The sequence below is a fragment of the Coffea arabica genome, chromosome 7e, assembly GCF_036785885.1.
Source record: "Coffea arabica cultivar ET-39 chromosome 7e, Coffea Arabica ET-39 HiFi, whole genome shotgun sequence".
Classification (NCBI taxonomy): domain Eukaryota; kingdom Viridiplantae; phylum Streptophyta; class Magnoliopsida; order Gentianales; family Rubiaceae; genus Coffea; species Coffea arabica.
The window spans coordinates 9,112,926-9,131,052 of record NC_092323.1 but is presented as its reverse complement, the minus strand read 5'-3'; the positions used below and the strand labels follow the sequence as shown (position 1 = coordinate 9,131,052).

The 18,127-nt window shown below is 35.5% G+C and overlaps 2 protein-coding genes across 5 annotated transcripts; both read left to right on the top strand.

Moving 5' to 3' along the window:
* Positions 1 to 4,099: 4,099 nt before the first annotated feature.
* On the top strand, positions 4,100 to 5,470 carry LOC113701249 (glyoxylase I 4-like). Its single transcript, XM_027221805.2, has 3 exons — positions 4,100 to 4,430; positions 4,576 to 4,693; positions 4,908 to 5,470. Exons 1-3 carry the CDS (start codon positions 4,255 to 4,257, stop codon positions 5,214 to 5,216), a joined length of 603 nt encoding a protein of 200 aa, XP_027077606.1. The 5' UTR covers positions 4,100 to 4,254; the 3' UTR covers positions 5,217 to 5,470.
* Positions 5,471 to 7,491: 2,021 nt separating this feature from the next.
* Positions 7,492 to 12,443, top strand: LOC113698256 (B-box zinc finger protein 19-like). Of its 4 annotated transcripts, none has more exons than XM_072059362.1 (6): positions 7,492 to 8,395; positions 10,522 to 10,618; positions 10,723 to 10,838; positions 10,931 to 10,988; positions 11,079 to 11,173; positions 12,074 to 12,443. In XM_072059362.1, exons 1-6 carry the CDS (start codon positions 8,303 to 8,305, stop codon positions 12,080 to 12,082), a joined length of 468 nt encoding a protein of 155 aa, XP_071915463.1. In that variant the 5' UTR covers positions 7,492 to 8,302; the 3' UTR covers positions 12,083 to 12,443. The 4 variants fall into 4 exon arrangements, with proteins under 4 accessions (XP_071915463.1, XP_071915462.1, XP_071915461.1 ...); XM_072059361.1 differs by having other exon boundaries at positions 7,497 to 8,129; positions 8,269 to 8,395; positions 10,931 to 11,173; XM_072059360.1 differs by having other exon boundaries at positions 7,499 to 7,835; positions 7,938 to 8,395; positions 10,931 to 11,173.
* The last annotated feature ends 5,684 nt before the right edge of the window (positions 12,444 to 18,127 follow it).

Here is an 18,127-nt window from a genome sequence, read left to right as displayed (position 1 = left end):
TTAGTTTTATCAGATGCACCTTTAGTCGGTTGTGTTAATTAGTCTATACAGCTACCCTCTTTGAGAGGACTTTTTGAAAAAACTGTGGAATATTAATTGTCCAAGGAGATAGTTGCGACAATTTTGAAGGGGAAGCAGTTCTATAAGTAAATTAATGGACTTTGACATTTTTGGCCTGTCATGTATACTTCTCAAAAGCTGTGGGAGGGAATCGCGAATTGGCAGTCACGGGCCATGTGTACCATAGAAATAAAAATTAATTGACCAATTTAACGTTCAAATTTTTTTTTTTAATACTTACCAATCGAATTTGAAGCTAGGAAGGTCCCAGAAATCTAAGTCGACCGAAGACTTAGAGAACAAAAAGAAGCGAGGCGTTGGAGAACAGGGGGGCACAATTGACTTAAGGACTGCCCAGTATGAATGTCGTATTACAAACAATTTGGCATGAGTGGCTTTGTGCACAAGGATCAAACCTTTTCGAAGCAACAATAAATAAAATATTCTTAGAATTTGTGGGACCAAAATCATTATTGATCATGCTGATAATATGTGATCGTCAGAAACCCACAATTTCGGACCTGTCCTACATAATAAAATCTTTAGAGTGATTTTTAGGTTACTGGTTACGATCAATCTAAGCGACGATTGATATTGTTGGAAGTTTAGATTACATTTTTTCTGGATTTTTTTTTAAAAAAATTACTATAACAATTTGATAGATGTAATGTAAAAAGGTGATTAAAAAATATATTCACGGAAAATGTAATAATTTTTTTTAAAAAAATTGCAATCCAAACACTTCCATAGTTTCTGTTTGGATTGTGAGGCTTCAATTTAATTTTTTTTTTATAAAAAAACTATACTCATAATATATTTTTTTAACTATCCTTTCATCTTATATATACAGTTTATTCATTATAATAAATTTTTCTATAAAAACATTCAATGCAAACGAGCTCAGCCTCTGATTTCAACTCCTTTAATTATTTTTTTTTTTTTATCAGCATTCTAAAAATTTCGAAAGTTTGAACCACATCCCCGCGAGCCGAATGAATGCCTTTGATTTTTTGGGATGAAAGTCACAAAGCCGTAATTATCAACAGTGGTCCTTTTCTATCTTGAAATGATTCTTCTTCTTTTTTGATTAATGAAGTTCACCAAAGGAACAATAGCAAGCACGAAAACATATAATTGTTTGGTTCGTAATTCAGAAATCGAAATTGATTTTTTTTTCAAAAAAAAAACAAAGAATAATGATGAAACTTCGCTACAAGTCTGTTAGCATGTTCAGTTCAATTGGAAGTATCAGCAAAGTCCGTCTCGTGTTTGGCCCATGAAAGCAAACAGTCCCACTCCCGCACAAGAAGGGCGCTTCCTCCATTACAATTTACAACCAACCAATAAATAAAAGTAGGGTTGTTTAGACCGTGACTCGACTGGTGATAATTAATAATGACTTTTTCTTTTTTGTTTTTTCTTTATTATCTGGCCATATGATAAAGATATTTCTACAAGTACATATAGTCAGGTCCAGTTACATACAGCAAAGGGCCTAACTTGTAGCACGAGTCACCTGTGCCTGTGGTCCAAATCGTTCCTCCAACTTCTACTTCCATCAAGGAAGTCCTGTACCATGGACCCCGTTTCAAGTTACTGATCTAATCTTGTCCCACTTTGCGATGCATTTAATTAATTCATTAATTGATTGATTAGGTCCAATAGTTGAGGGCTAATTAATAACCCTCTACAAATACAAAGTACACTATTACGGTACTTATTTCTTGAAAAGAAGAAGGCAATCGTAAACTCAACAATATATATAGAGTAAATCTTTCCTACACTGACAGTGTATACACTATCATCGTTGGATTCATGACATGTGTACAAAAATTGAATTTCAAATTCAAATTTTGCATAGTTGTCATTCATCCAATGCTGATAGTGTATACACTGTCAGTGTAGGAAAAATTATATATATATAGTTTGAATTTTCAAGTGATTCAGTTCGAAACAGATATTAATAATTCGTTCGTGACAACGAGGAAGCATCAATATTGTTGTTGATAACCTTCTATTGATCGAACTTGCGAGAGTTTTGAGTCTTCAAAGCTCCAAGGATTTTATTAAAGTAGTGCATGGACATTAGGTTTTTTTGGTTGCTAGAGCAAGTTTGGTGCGGTTAATGTCGTTAATCGTGGCTTAGTAGTGTCTTGCACGTTAGTAACTAACAGGTGAAGGCACATAATAACCTCCTTGATAACCTATTTTGTACTAAACCGGTAGGTGTAGTTGACTAATTGGGGGTTGCCTGATGTCTACTCAGCACTCCCCCATAATGATTAATTTAATTAGTCAACCTAATCAAAATGCTTTCAGCTGGAAACTTCGCTAAAGCCCCCGACTTCCCCTTTTCATCGGTCGCTTGCGATCTACTCAGTTTGTTTGTCGAGTGAAGAACTGCTTCTTAGCTTGATTGCCCAAAAAAAAGTCTCATTGCTTTTCTTTTTGGACCGACCCCTCAGGCCCGTTACCCGTGAGCCCTTTCGCTGGTCACATTCTTCCAAGGGATGTATACGTCTGATGTTTGGAACAGCTTACTGCAATAATTCTTCAGAAACTAATTCATTTCAATTTCTTGGTTGCTGCTTGTTTTGTTTTGTATTTTGTATTTTTTTTTTTTATATTCTGCTTTCTGCATTCTATGGTCAGATATGCGCCTAGGATTCTTCTTTTGATTCTTTTCTCGGTCATGAAGATATAAAGAGAAGGGAAAAGATGATACGTAAGTGTATTTCGATGATGCAAAATGGGCTAAATGTGACAAGCGACTTTCATTTCATGCTGCAATAAATCGACATATAGTAATTTTGGCAATTTCGTCTTAAAGCAATATTGGTTTGGACTTGCGCAGGAGTGCAAACGATTATAAACAAATCAAACATCCTTGTACTCAAGTTTGTTTAATTATTTTGACTAATTTGAAATTTTATTCAAACTTGATTTTGTTTACTTCTCGAGTAGAGTTCGAACGGAGTTTTATTTAGTCGAAGTCAAGGTCGAATAGCTTAAATTTTTTACACATAAATTTCACTTTTCTGCTAATAGAGCCGACTTTCACAGTTCATCAAATACAAAATACCGTTTAAATTTGGTTAAGTTTGGCTTCATTAGTTATCAAATCCAACTTGCATGAACTCTTGGAGAATAAATATCTCAATTCGAGTATAGAATAATTTTGTTTGTTTTAAAGTTCTGGACTCGCGTGGTCCTCCTACATTTCATCGACTCTCAGGATCACGGTTAAATCATCAGAATAGCTACTTAAACACAGGCATTGATAGAAGATGAAAGCGTAAGATAAAACCATTGAAGAGCCATGACTTCAGCTTTGGAGGGAGTGAAGAGGACAAGAAGTAAACATCTAAGAAGTTTCTTCAGCCTTCAGAACGTGGTCACTGCTACACTGGCTAGCAAGCGATGTTACAATCTTATCTATTTTGTTCACAAACACCATCCATTCTTGGAGCTCCTAGCCAGCGTCAAGGCAACTTTTCTGTTTTCCCTAAACTTAGTATCATGAATTATGAACTGAATCCACTGACTGGACAATATTACACTGCATTCCTTGCGAAAAACAGTTGTTGGAAATGATCACTGGAATTAGAAAAATTCGGATGGTCAGCTTCAGAGACGATGTACAGCCTGCGAATTTGATTTTAAATCTCCCATAACATTTCCACCGGGCTTAGTTTGCTGCGATGAACAACTTTGTTGGGATCAAAATGATGTGTACATTTTTTGTTCTGTTGATCAGGTTAGGGGCCATAATGTACAGTGCCAAGTAATTATCATAATGTGTTGGTACTAAAAAGCTTTGAAATAGCGTAATCTAGAACTCGGGAGAAGACGGGGCCAAATGTTACGTTGGATTCGGTGCGAATTATAGCCCGACGTGGCTGAAAACTTTACCGGTTTCACTGTCCTGTTAAAACCCAAGCATGTACTGTGGTATTCACTTGATGATGCTGTTTACTTGTATAATTTTGTCTGCAAGTCCAAGAGCCGTGAAGAATAATGAACATTCGTCCTATTAGTCACAGAATTTGCCGCGAAGTTTCCTTTACCCGTACAAAATTTTGGATGTCCTGCTTATATAAAGTAAAGGGCACTATCAGCAGAAGGTGCAGGAGATCAAGAAAACAGGGAGACTAAAGAGTTCGAGCGAATCAACACAGCAGCTAGCAAGCTAGAATGGCAATTTTGGAGATTGAGGAGGAAGTATGCAGCAGCCAAGCATTGCCTCTTCTCTCGTTGAATCATGTTTCACTGGTGGTAAAATCTGTTTGGGCTTCCGTCAGATTCTATGTTAATGTATTGGGCTTTGTTCTCGTCAAACGCCCTTCTTCTTTTGATTTCCATGGAGCTTGGTTAGCAATTCAGAACCAATTATCTCTGTCTCTCTAATCTAATTTCTACTCGTAACTTTTTTCTTTTTTTTTTCCTTCTTTAAATGCTTGTTTTCTGAGTTCGCATTTACAATTGACTCGTCGATGATGTAAATTGGCTGTCTAGGTTGTACAATTATGGTATCGGCATTCATCTCATTGAAAGAGACGCCATGGATTGTGAGTACCAGACCTCAATTGAACCGCGTCGCATTGATCCAAAAGATAACCACATTTCCTTTCAGGTAAGAAATTATAATGAAGGGTCCTTTTCATTTTTTTTCGCTCTCTCTTTTTATTCCCATCCTAAATTTGCAATAAGAAGGAAGAACAATGAAATTATTATGTAAACAACCATTCAATTACTTCCCTTACACACACACACACACACACACACACACACACACAAACAAAAACACATTTTTGTTGTTAACTTGGAGGCATTTTGAATGCATGCAGTGCACTGATGTGAAGCTCGTGAGGAGGAGATTAGAAGACATGGGAATGAAGTACGTGACCGCAGTAGTGGAGGATGAAGGGATCAAGGTTGATCAAGTGTTCTTCCATGACCCTGATGGCTATATGATTGAAGTTTGCAACTGTGAAAATCTTCCAGTCCTTCCAATCTCTTCACCCTGCCCCTTCAAGCCAAATTTCAGCAGTGTAAAATACGACAAGATGGGAGGGATAACAAATTCATGTGCTCTAGTCTTGGAGACTATCATGATGGAGAGCTTGACCACGGAAATGATGAACTTTTCCTTCTGAAAATCCATGGATGAACCTGGTCTGCTAGCTCTCTCTCTATCTCTTGCCAATGCTTGTTCGTTCCCTCTTCATAAAAGGGATCAATTTCAAGTTGACAAATCTCTATTGCACCATATGATTAAGATGTGAGTCATGTAAGGATATTGGTTGATTTCTATCTGTTTTGTAAGATTGAGGTGATACACTTTTTTACATGTGTACTGCATGAAACATTTGGTTTAATCCTTCCCGCTCCAGGAACTAAACATGTAAAATTATGCATAACGATTATAAATTTGTGTCTTTTTTTTTTTAATTATAAAGCTGTGTCAATTAATTATATCAACAGTCGGAATGGAATAATAGAAGATACGCAGCCATTGAGAGTCTGCTAAGAAGCTTCTAGCCAAAAACTATGTCCTGGCTTTGTATATTTTCGTTACTCTTTATCAATCATTTTCTTGGTGAGAATTGCGCTTGCAGGTTTTACTAGCCTGTTTGAGACTTTCGGTAGTGCATTTTCTTCTCCCAGGATTGCTTCTTTTTTTTTTAACGCAATGGCACATCTAGTCTAACCTAACCGACTCCTACTCCTAAAGGGGAGAACCTACTCTACTCTATGGGGTGGCCCAACTGAGTGGGGGAGTGAGGAGAATCTGACGGGGACTAAACTATCATCAGACCACTCGTATAAATTTAGAACAAATATCATATTAAGGCGCATTGATGGGAGGTCAAGGATTCAGGGAGGCAAGGTTTGAATCCTTGACCTCCCACCCCACAATTAATGTGGTGGCCAACTCATTTAGAGGGAGTTGGTAATAATAGCACTCTAGTTTTGCCTTGGTTGTTTGTTGTTAGATGTTTAGATATTGAAATATTAATTGTGATCTTTATCCGTTTATCCCCGTGGTTGTGTCGCCTTGTCTTAATTAGCTGATGCATCACTCATATCTTACGTCTACGCGTTTTGTTCCTTACTTTAGTTTTGAGAATGAAAAGAAAAGGAATTTTGGACAAAGATTGAATTGAATAAGTTCTCAATCCATAGATTGAGGTCCAAAATAGTACACTTATCACGAGCTTCTAAGTCCCAATTGAAATCCACTGGGCTCCATGTAACCAGCCCACCACTGCTTCAATGCATGTGTTTGGTGAAACTTGTGATTGATCTTTGATATATCATGAAAAGTTTGGCAAAACCTGGTGTTTTCCTTCCAGGCATAGCTGCTGCATTTGGGTGCGCATAATGGCAACAAATGTATTCATTTTCATTAACACGCAAAAGCCATCGATCGCTTCATTCCTGCAATCATCAAGGTTGCAGCTGGATCATTAATCTTGATTATCATCAATACAAGAAAACATCGTCATTACCCTCTTCCAAACAGATTCAGTTTTATCCCATGTCTCTAAAGCTCATAGCTAATGAAGCTAACAGATGAGCGCCCCCACATATGTCCCTTCTTTAGCCAGTATTGAATTATTGATCAACTGCTAAAACATTTTTGTATATTCCCGCTACAGGTGCTAATCAGTTTAGGAGGGAGCAAAATACAGCAATACTAATTGCAAAGTACATGTTATACAACATATGAATGAAACAACCTGTTTTGCACTTGAGTTTTTTTGTCAAAAGTTTGTCTGCTACAAGTTTTTTAAAAACTTTAGTTATAGTAACCTTCAAAAATTTTGAACTATACACTTCAAAATATTCAAAAATTTACACACTTCAAAAATTTTTTTAAAAACTTCTACAGTAAGTTACAGTAAAGTTTTAGACAAACACCCAAAAAGCTCACTTGGGAAGCCAGATCAAACATGCCATGCTGAGAATGAGAGCTGGGGTAAAGAAACTTAAATCTCTTCCTCCAAATATCAAGGGTGTGGGAGAAATTTTTAGGTAGAGAAGTTATCAAAATGATTTTGCGGATCAAAATAGGTTCATTTTTTCAATATGTTAACCTATATATATATATATATTAAGCTGATCTTATTTATACAACTAACAAGACGACTCTAATTGCAATATATAAATGCTCCTCGCCACTAAATAATCACTCGTATTGTTATCTCTAAGAACTTTACGTACAAATTAACTACTTGGATATGACTTGAACACTTGATCAAGAACCAAAATGAGCCATTTCAATTACGAAGGACTTGAAAACAATAACTTGGAAAAGGTGAGGGACTATTCTCCAATTATCCAAAGGAACTCTCTCTTCTTCTTTTTTTTCATTTCATTCTCCCTTTCTTCCCCAAAAAAAAAAATGAAAGAAATAATAATATATGTTGCGATTTAGGGGATCCAAAAAGTAAAAATGTGTAGCAGCAGTAGAATGAGAAAGCGTCGACCAGATGATCCGGTGTAGGACATGGGCCAGGGCTTAGATATGTAAGTGGTGGTCGAGAATTAATCTGTGGGAATTTCCACGGCTCCCAGCCCCACTACCCCTGCCCTGCCCGCACCCCTCCTTTTGATTCTGTGGCCACGCTCTGCCTGAGTTACACACAGCCCCCCCACATTTCTGTACTATTTGTCGTTGTTCCTTCCTTTCCCTTTCTTAAATTTCTGGAATTTCCCCCATCTTTCAGTGGTCTACTCTCTACAAAGAGACACTTGGTCGGTCGGTCCAGGTTAACTACTGTTTGTTTGTTGTTTGAGATCCTCGTTGGTTTTTTGGTTCACTGATCCTCAGTCCCATCATTGATCATATCCCCATTTAATTTATTGTTCAGGTTCACCCATCCGCCCACCAATCTTCTTCAATCCATCATTATTATTGAGACTGTACTACCTCAGCTCCACCTCCACTGTCTCCCGCAATCTCACCACCATTACAGAAAATAAAAAAAACAACGCGATCACCATGGATATGTTAGTGTAATAGTACTTCAAAACTCAGCTTGATATTGGGCTCCATAAGAAGGGTTGGTGGGATTCTTGTGTTTCTTGTCTCAATCAGTCTTTAAGCCCCCCAGGAGACTATATATATACATATTTGGTTTCCTTCTTGATTCAGGAGTTTTTTGTTTTTAAAATTTTTTTGGTTTAAATGTGTGGGACTAGCATAACTAATATTGTGGTATCGAAGAGATGAAGTATGCGGACGCTGTGTGACGTGTGTGAGAGTGCTGCGGCCATCCTTTTCTGTGCCGCCGATGAGGCTGCTCTTTGCCGCTCCTGCGATGATAAGGTCATCTGTGTTTTACACTTTCATTTTTTGTTTCTCTTTTCATTTGCTTTCTAGCTTAAAGTTTAAATTTTTATAGGTAATTGTTGTACTATCATCGCATGATAGAAAGTTCATTGTTTACATAATTAAACCGAAGTCCATAAGGAAGTTCCCGGATTTAAGATGCCTGTTTTATTTGGAAGCTCTTGTTTTCGTCCAGTTACTGATATGTTACTTATTCAGTTTATTAAGAATTTACTTTGGTAATTTATTGACAAAATTGTTTCTTAGGTAACAAGTTTTGTGGGTTATGTATGCGGTTGTTTTTTTCTGTTGTATTTAGTTGAGGAAAGTGTATTTAGTCGAGAAGGGGGAGAGCAGGAATAATGATCAAACAACCACCTCCTTTTGTTCCTTTCTGCAACCGTGCACTTTTGACGAGTGGACGAGTCCCAACTTGCTACCGTAGGATTTTGATAGAACCTCCTGCTTGGCGCAGCCAAAGAGTTGGGAAAGTTAATGGCCATTTGTCTATTTGGCTGCAACAAAGGAGGAAAATGGCCATTAGTTTCCCCAGCTGTTTAGCTGCCATGGGGGACGTTCATCCCCTTGTGGGCTGGGGCTGTAAAAATTTTATTATCGCCAGTAAAAGGACTTGTCTACTTGTCTAATGTGTATATATTGGAGAGTTGCAGAAAAGAGAGAACCTTATCAATAGGAGGAGAAGTTTGAAGATTAAATTGCTTGGGTTGAAGTTGAAGCAGATCCTAAAGTCCACTATTCTAATGATGAAGAGGAGGAAAAGGACGAAAAACTATTAAGTGATTAGGGAGAGTCTTGGTTGTTGAACTTCATATGAAGATTATTAGAGATAAGCGAGAGTCTTGGTTATTAAATAAACATTGTTAAACTCCTCTCCAACATATACTTAAATGTGTTATATATCTGTGGTTGCGTGATGGTAGCAGCAGTTCTATGATCAGTCTATGTTTATCAGCATGTTTCATGGTTGTTTTATTATATGTTAAGACTTGGAGGCTGATTGACTGTAGTAATTTATTAATGCGTATTCTTATTTTCAATTGTGGAAAAGGAAAGGAATGTCTGTTGGTGGATTAACAGCCAACATTTAGAATTGGATTTGTCTGATTTGCTCAAGGAATCAGTTGTGTTATCAGAAATACAGTGCATTTAGGTTAATAATCTGTTTAAGATTGATTGGGTGAGATATTGAATCTCATAGATCAAGTTGGGTCCATCACTCTCTGCACCTTGTTTCATCCCTACAACACTACAATCATAATCAATACAATGACGTAGAGATTGCCTGTTTGTCTGTGGTGTGCCATGTGTCCTAGTTGCAGAACAGAAAAGATGAGCTGAGGAGGTAAAGCATCAAGAAGAACATTTTGGCTGTGGTTGTGTTCTGTAGAGAGTTACTCACTATGGCATTGACTACCCTAGGCCCTCTTGTATCCTTTTTGTCTCTTTGTGGTTCTCATATTTGCCAGATGGTGCATGTAAATCAGATAGTCTCATCTCACTACCTGGGTTGGGACTTATTAAATGCTTTTTGTCTTGCTGGTTTCACTGTCTATGTCAATTCTGTGGTGGAAACCAGCTGTTAAAAATCATTGGCATATTAAAGCTTTTTCACATGTAAATATCTTCAGCCACCTACAATTCTCTTGGATCTAATCCTATATTGGTAGAGTCTAAAGGAACACAAATCAAATTATTAATCAACACAAAACCAATAATATTATATTAGGAAATTGGTTAGGTTACAATTTTTACTATAACCTGTTACGTATAATGGAAACCAAATCTTTGAGTTTCTGCTGATTTTGGCATTAGGACATCCATTCCACAATCAAGACTAGTTGCAACTTGGTCATAGCGAGCACAATATTGCTTTGCAGAAAATTTAGTCTTTGCAATCCGCACTATCTGTTCATTGTTTTTGCATACTTTTGATTGCTATTCACTTTTTAGTTTACTAGCTGCATGCGTCAGAATATCTTAAGACTGTACTCTTCATGGTTTTATATGATGACCTTTGACCAGAAATCCTAGTAACAGGCTATGGCATTTAATCTTTTTAATTTTGGGCACACTATCTAAGATATTGTAATTTGGGATTTCAGGTTCACATGTGTAATAAACTTGCTAGTAGGCACGTGAGAGTTGGGCTTGCTAATCCTAGTGATGTTCCTCAGTGTGACATATGTGAGAATGCACCTGGTATGGAAATTTTTATATTTTTGGTTATCCACTAGTATCTCTCCTGTCTTCATGGACTGTTATTGACAATTAGACTTTTAATCCTTATTGGATTGTATGTCTAGCATTCTTTTACTGTGAGGTAGATGGAAGTTCTCTCTGTTTGCAATGTGATATGATTGTTCATGTTGGAGGTAAAAGAACACATGCAAGATATCTCCTTTTGAGGCAGAGAGTTGAGGTTTGGCACTCTTTGCTAAATAGATTTTGGTTGTTTTACTTGCAGTTACTGAAATCCCCATAAGAACTTTCTTCTTGTTATTTGGCATATAGTTTCCTGGAGATAAGCCTGCCCGTTTAGAGGAGCCAGCTACGCAAACCCTAGATCAAGGTGAAAACATGAGGGAATATGGTCCGTCATATAAACTAGTGGTTGGAGATAAACATCAGAATCACAAGGTCCCTTCTATTCCGATTTCAGATGGCAGTACTGATGGGCATGCCCAGGTGGAAACTCAAATGATAGATTTGAATATGAAGCCAAATCGCCTACATGGTCAAGCTTCAAATAATCAGGTCAGGTTAATTTCACTAATCAATAATCTGTATCTTTTTCAGTTTAATCTGCAATACCAGTGCAAAGGCCTTTTTAAGTCTATACACTTTCATGGCTTCTCGGAGGTGATAAAATTGAAACAAGTTTCATGATGTTTGTTTATGAATGATTCTACTAATGTTTGCCAACTGTCTTGAGCAACAGCATTCTGTTTCTTAGACATGCACAATATTGTATCTGAAAGTATTCGATAGATTTTTGGTATTATGGGAGTGAACAGAATTGAGTAGATAGAGTGAAGAACTCTTGAAGCATGTATTTCTTGAGCTACAGGTATATGTCGAATATTATCTGAGAATTCAAATTACAATTCCTTTCTTCCATTCTATTTGTAGTCATGCTAGTAACCCTGCAAAATTTTTTGCACATTTATGACATGCAAAATGTGGCCTGTATATATGCTAGAAATTAGTGTCACAATTTTTGGAGGGAGGTGGCAATATATGCTAGAAATTAGTGTCACAATATATGCTAGAAATTTAGTGTCACAATTTTTTGACACTATTAGTGTCACAATTAGGAGGGAGGTGGCAAGACACTAGTTTTGGAAAGAGCAATGCATGTCAACCAGGACATCAGATTTCGGTTTTGAATTTCATGAAAGCTTCAAGTAAATTTTGCAAAATGGAGAATTTGGAGACCAACTGTTTCGTAGTAGTAAATCAAATTTCTGTGCTTTAGTGTTACAAAAAAATGAAATCCAGTCATAATTGCTCAAAATGGATTCTTCTGTTTAGAAGAGCCAGATCTTTGAATTTTGTCAATTTTATTGGAGAACTTTCTTACTATTGTATCTAATGGTTGGTAGTTGACCACATGTCTTCTCAAGCATTGCCATATATATGTCTTATGTTTAACAGGAATTGTAGCTGTGGAAGATCGTTTTTCTGCTGAGGATGGGCTAAAGCAACTCAAGACCATATAAGCACAACGTCCAAGCTTATTTCTACTGTTTTGCGTGCTTCTTACTTTTGTTTTTGTTTTCTTTTAATTTCCTCCCTTGATGACATTCCTGGCTCTACTTTTGTCGAGATCTGACTATGTTCTTAGAATCTTGAAAAAGATTTGCGAATGCCACTAAGGAAGTAGATTATATCAGACTACATAATGGGTAGATTAGTGATTTTGTTAAAGAAGACATGGCTTATCATCAAGTGTAATTTGACATTTGTATCTTGTTTGCGGTTACAGATATGTTAGAGAGACAAAAGCACGAGATACTTGTCTCAAGTTGCCTGCTGCTTTAGTGTATTTTAGGGAAATAATCTCTTTGGGCAGTCTTTTAAGTTTATACTATTGGCCCTGGCCTTTCAGCCAATTCGTGTCTCAAGTTTGTTTTCCCCCGTTGGATAAGAATTTTGGATGAATACTACTAGGGGTGAGCAAATTCGGTACATACCGAATTCATAATCGAATTCAAATTCAATTTGATGATTTGAAATCGAGTATTTGATAATTTGGTACAAATTCGGTACGTACTGAATTCATCGAATTCTAATATGGTATGAAATAGGTAATGAGATTATGAATTTGGTAATAATCGATTTCACATTCAAATTCGGTAAAATGAAATAGAGTACCGCATTACCGCATTCGAATACCAAATTAGTTTATAAAATTATATAATATATAGATAAATGCTATTTAGTATTAGTATATATTACTAATATATTATTATATTATATAGGTAAATGTTATTAATAATAATTAGTATATGATATTATCATGTACTTATAATAATAATAATATATAATAATGTATAATATATTAATTTAATATTTGTTAATTGTTATATAACTATAATAATACAAATATATAGTAATACATAACAATATAACATAACTATAATATTTATTATTTTATACATGAGTAACATGACTAGAATTAGATAATAATTAATACATATATGTATAATACTAAATATTAAACAATAAACATAATTAGTAATTAGAATTTAGATATTGGTAATTTGATACATCATTCATGTTTGAATTATTGAATATTTGAATGCGTAACCTTTAACTTGCAAGTATTAATGTGCTCTAAATTTACATTACATATTTAACATAAAAATTCATAATCTCTATTCACTAATTTTAAGACTTTAAGTATAGACAAGACAACTAAGCAGTGTAAGTGAATGCATATGAATTGCAAATCAATATATTAGTGTATTGACTTTCACAATAACATATGTAAGTAAATAAGTTTTATTTTGATTTAAAATAAATTATAAGTTTGTAACTAATATAACTTATCACTAATCATTGTAATTTGTAAGTTTGTAATTAATATTACTTATTATTAATTATTGTAAATTATAAATTCATAAATTATTATTAATCATTGTATAGTCTAAGGTTTATTTTAGTTTAAATTAATCATTTTTTATGTGTTCCTTAAATCATAGATTAAGGATTCTAGGTATAAGTGATCAAATAAATGCCAATTAAATTAAACCACAAAATGATTAGAACATAAGTAATGTGTTAAATTATGAATAAATTTGGGGATCAAATCAGTAATAATTTTTAAAAATCAGTTTTTTTTTTATAAATGAATTCGGCTAACCGAATTTATTACCATTTCCGAATTCGAAATCGGTTACGAAATGAATTCGGTTATAACCAATTTGAAATTGAAAGCGGTTTAGATTTTTATAAATCAATAATCGAATTTACCAAATTCAGCTAACCGAATTATCGAATTTGTACCGTTTGCTCACCCCTAAATACTACACAGCTGCCGTTGAATTTAAGGCTGTCAAGGTAGGATTTATTAGGGGTGGCAATCGGATCCAAATCGGATTGGCGGATCGGGTTGAGACCCGAGTATAACAGAAAACTCATTGACCTGTACCTGACCCGCCAACCCGAAACGGGGTTAAGATACTTGACTCGAACTCGAAAATTTAGGGTTGGCGGGTCAATCCGAAATGACCCGAAACTTAATTTTAATTTATTAATTTATCACTATAATTTCGAATAAAATCAATTTCGCACAAGACTAATTACATAATCAAGTAATAAAATTTTAAATAAATAATTTCAAACCAAATTTTAAATAAATTAAAACACCATAAAAGTGTTTTATCCCAAACCAAATATAAAATAAATTAAAACAGTATAAAAGTAAATAAATAATATAATACATTATTTGTTCAAATATAATAATTTCAACTTTACACAATTTAAATAAATTCATTTAGGATTAAGTGATTAATACCTTTGGAAAAAAAGAATAACTTAGTTTAGTTAGATAAAATAATTTTTATGTTTATTAAATTATTTTTAATTCGTAAACAGGTTATCGGGTCATATCGGATCATCCACGGATTGACTCGAATTCGACCCGTTTTCTTTTCGAGTTCATCGGATTCGACCCAATTCTGACCCGAACAAGCGAAATTTCAACTTAAACCTATTAATTTCGTGTTAGGTTCGTATCGTGTTTTCAGGTTGTATCGGAAATTGCTACTCCTAAGATTTATGAGAGATATTTAAGCATGACTGATTTCATTAAACTCACTGGATGGATGCAATATGAAAAATTTTATGTCGGTCTTGACTAATTACTATTCATTCCTAGTCGTTAATCTCGCACCAATAAAAAGTTTTCAAATAAAGGTCTCACTTAATTCCATTTAACATGTTAATTAGTAGGTAGATCCTTATATATCTACATAAAAATTTTCTATGAGTCTTGTACGAACTGCTAACAATAATGTCACTGCCTAATAGTTGCTCCAACATGATATTTCTCGTTGCAATACCTCTAAATTATTATTTATTCATTCAGCAGCAAATTCTTTATTGAGTAAAATACACGGAACCCCCCTATGATTTCGCAAAAAGACACGGAGCTCCTCTATCGTTTAAAAACATACACATAAACGCCATAAACTTCATAACTAAAGTGGAAATAGACCTATAACCGGCTGAGCGAACTACTGATGATGGGTCTGCGAGATTCTTTTGAAAAGATCGTGAGTTTCATTCCCAAACTACCCTTCAATTACTATATAGAAGGCACTACATATTAGGAGAGAATAGATTTGAAGCTATCAAAGAGTGAAAGGAAAAAGGGAGAAGATCTACTTCTGAGTATATCGAAGTCGTCATGTCCACTTCTGCAAATTTTGGAGGAGGTTTGACAGATTTAAGGTATGAATGGTCTCGGTGCTTCTGCAAGAAAAGAGCAAAAATCAAGATCGTGGAGTCCAACAAACCCTCAAAAGGTAGACTGTATTACATTTGTGAAGATCAATCCTACTCCTTTTGGGCATGGTGCAATCCTCTAAGAAGGGATGGAATGGACAATGAATGTACTAGTAAAAGTCCAGAAACAAGATTAGACGAAAGTTCTGGGTTCTCTCCAAGAGTGAACAGTAATGAAGGTGTGCTGGCTGTGAACAATGGTGACATTTTGTTGGGGCTACATGCAAAGTTGAGCACGGTTGAAGGCACTGTGGGGTTGTTGAAAGTGATAATGATTTTGTCTCTTATTATTTGTTGTTTATCTCTAGTTATTACTGCTTATAGAAAATAATAGTTTGGTTAGTGGTAGTATAATGATGTACCAAATAATGTAATAATTTTAGTTTATGAAAAAATATTTGTTGTTTATTTCTAGTTATTGCTGCTTATAGAAAATAGTAGTTTGGTTAGTGGCAGTATAATCATGTACCAAATAATGTAATAATTTTAGTTTATGAAAAAATTCCAAATTTTGTCATGATTTGTATTCCTGTCTGAAAGAAAGATAATAACCATACAACCTGTTTACTCATGAACCAACTGTAATTTGGATAGTCATAATATGATAACCACAATCCAATATATGGCATTACAAAAAAGAGCAATAATGCCAATAATGTCATTACAAAAAAAACATCACTTACAAAATATGTTAATTCATTATACAATGTCTGCTCTAAAGATAGCATATATACCATTACAATTTGTTTACATGGACACAAGTCCTAAAAATAACATTCCTGATTCTAATTTTTCTTAAATCTTTTGGATCGAGAACTAGGGTTGTTATTAGTAATTGCAGCAGTGCTGCTTTGTTGAGATGCTTGATGCACTGGTGCTTCTCTGATTGGGGCTGAAGTGGAAGCTGTTCTTACCTCTCGCTGGGTATTGCTTGCTGGAGCCTGCAACCAGAGTAAAAAATTTACTGCTGGAATAATTATCAAGAGTACATAGTGCAAGAAAAATTCAAGTACTTAAATGTACCTTGTACAACTTGGATTTGGGATGAGGAAGTTCCTTACAAGTTCTCCTATTATGCCTAGTTTTTAAACATCTCTTACAGTATACTGACAACCTCTTTTTGGAAGCTCTTTGTGGATCTCTCGGTTCATCCGGACCTCTTCTCCTAAGTTTTTTAGGTCTCCCAGGTTGTTTCTTCACAAATGGTGGATTTAACAGCTGCATTCCACTATTAATCCAGTGTTTTTTGGATGGAACAGCTCCAATGCTATAAGCATATGCCCTCAAGTATGCCTCTGTAGTATAGCACTCATCAACATAGTTTTCAACCTTCATCCGCATGCTTTGAATGGCAGAAATAGCATGCACACATGGAATTCCAGTCAACTGGAATGCACCACATGAACAGCTTCTACGTTGCAAGTTCACAACGGAGGTTCTGTTGAAACCATCAACCTCAAATGATTCAATACCATCAAATACAGAAATACAATGTCTGCTCTTCTCTACACTTTTAGCTAACTTCTCAACAATGTTTGGACACAATCTGCCTCCATATTTCTCCATGTCTTGCCTCTTCAATGTCAATTGTTGCATTGACTTTCTTTTGAAAAATTCAAGAAGAGTCACAATTGGCTCGTCTCTTGCTTTTAAAATGTAGTTGTTGAAACTCTCATTCAGATTATTGACTGAAATATCAGTCTTAGCAGCCATTCCATAATGTGCTCTAGACCACAAATGATATGGCAGCCTTTTTAACCAACCAGCAGCAGTAAGGTTCTCTCCATTTTATGGCTGAGCTATCTCCAAAGCATTCAATGCTCTCTTGAAATCATCACCATTAGTTGCTGATGCAGTAGCCCAAAACAATTCTCTCAGTTCACTGTCTTTGAACTTTGCCTTAAAATTCTCAAACAGATGCTTAAGGCAAAATCTGTGTTCTGCACCAGGAAATAGCTCCTCTATAGCATGTACCAGTCATTTTTGCCTGTCAGAAATGAAGGTATAAGGCACTACATTGCCCCTTCCAATATGAGTAATCAGTTCCTTCAAAAACCAAGTCCAACTATTATAGTTTTCTGCTTCAACAATGGCAATGGCTATGGGAAACATATTGTCATTCTCATCCCTTCCAAGTACTGCTAACAGTTGACCTCCAAAGGGTCTCTTCAAAAAGCAACCATCTAAGCCAATGATTGGTCTACAACCTGCAAGAAAATCCTTTTTAAGAGCACCCAAGCCATAGAACAGCCTTTGAAATGTTGCCCTTTCCTCAATAGACCTTCTATCTATTTGTATAGCTATATGACTGTCTGGATTTGATTGTCTAACCGTGGCAGCATAATCCCACAGCCATTCATATTGCTCCATATCACAACCTTTGATTGCCTTCCTGGCCTTCCTCTTAGTCCTGTATGCTTTTTTGCTACTTATATTAACCACGAATCTTCTTCTGGCATCATTAATAATGCCATCCAAGCTGCAATTAGGGTCATCTCGAACCTTCTCTTGAAACTTTCTGCTCAGATAAGTTGAGATTGCATGCTTGTTAATGTACTCTTTGCCGCAATGGTGCTCTCCCTTTAGTGTTTTGATCTGAAAAGTGTCAGTCCTATTAACTCTGCTTGCATGAATCCTCCAAGAACATCCTTTTGCACATTTGGCAGTTATCCTCCAACTGTCATTGTTGATATATAA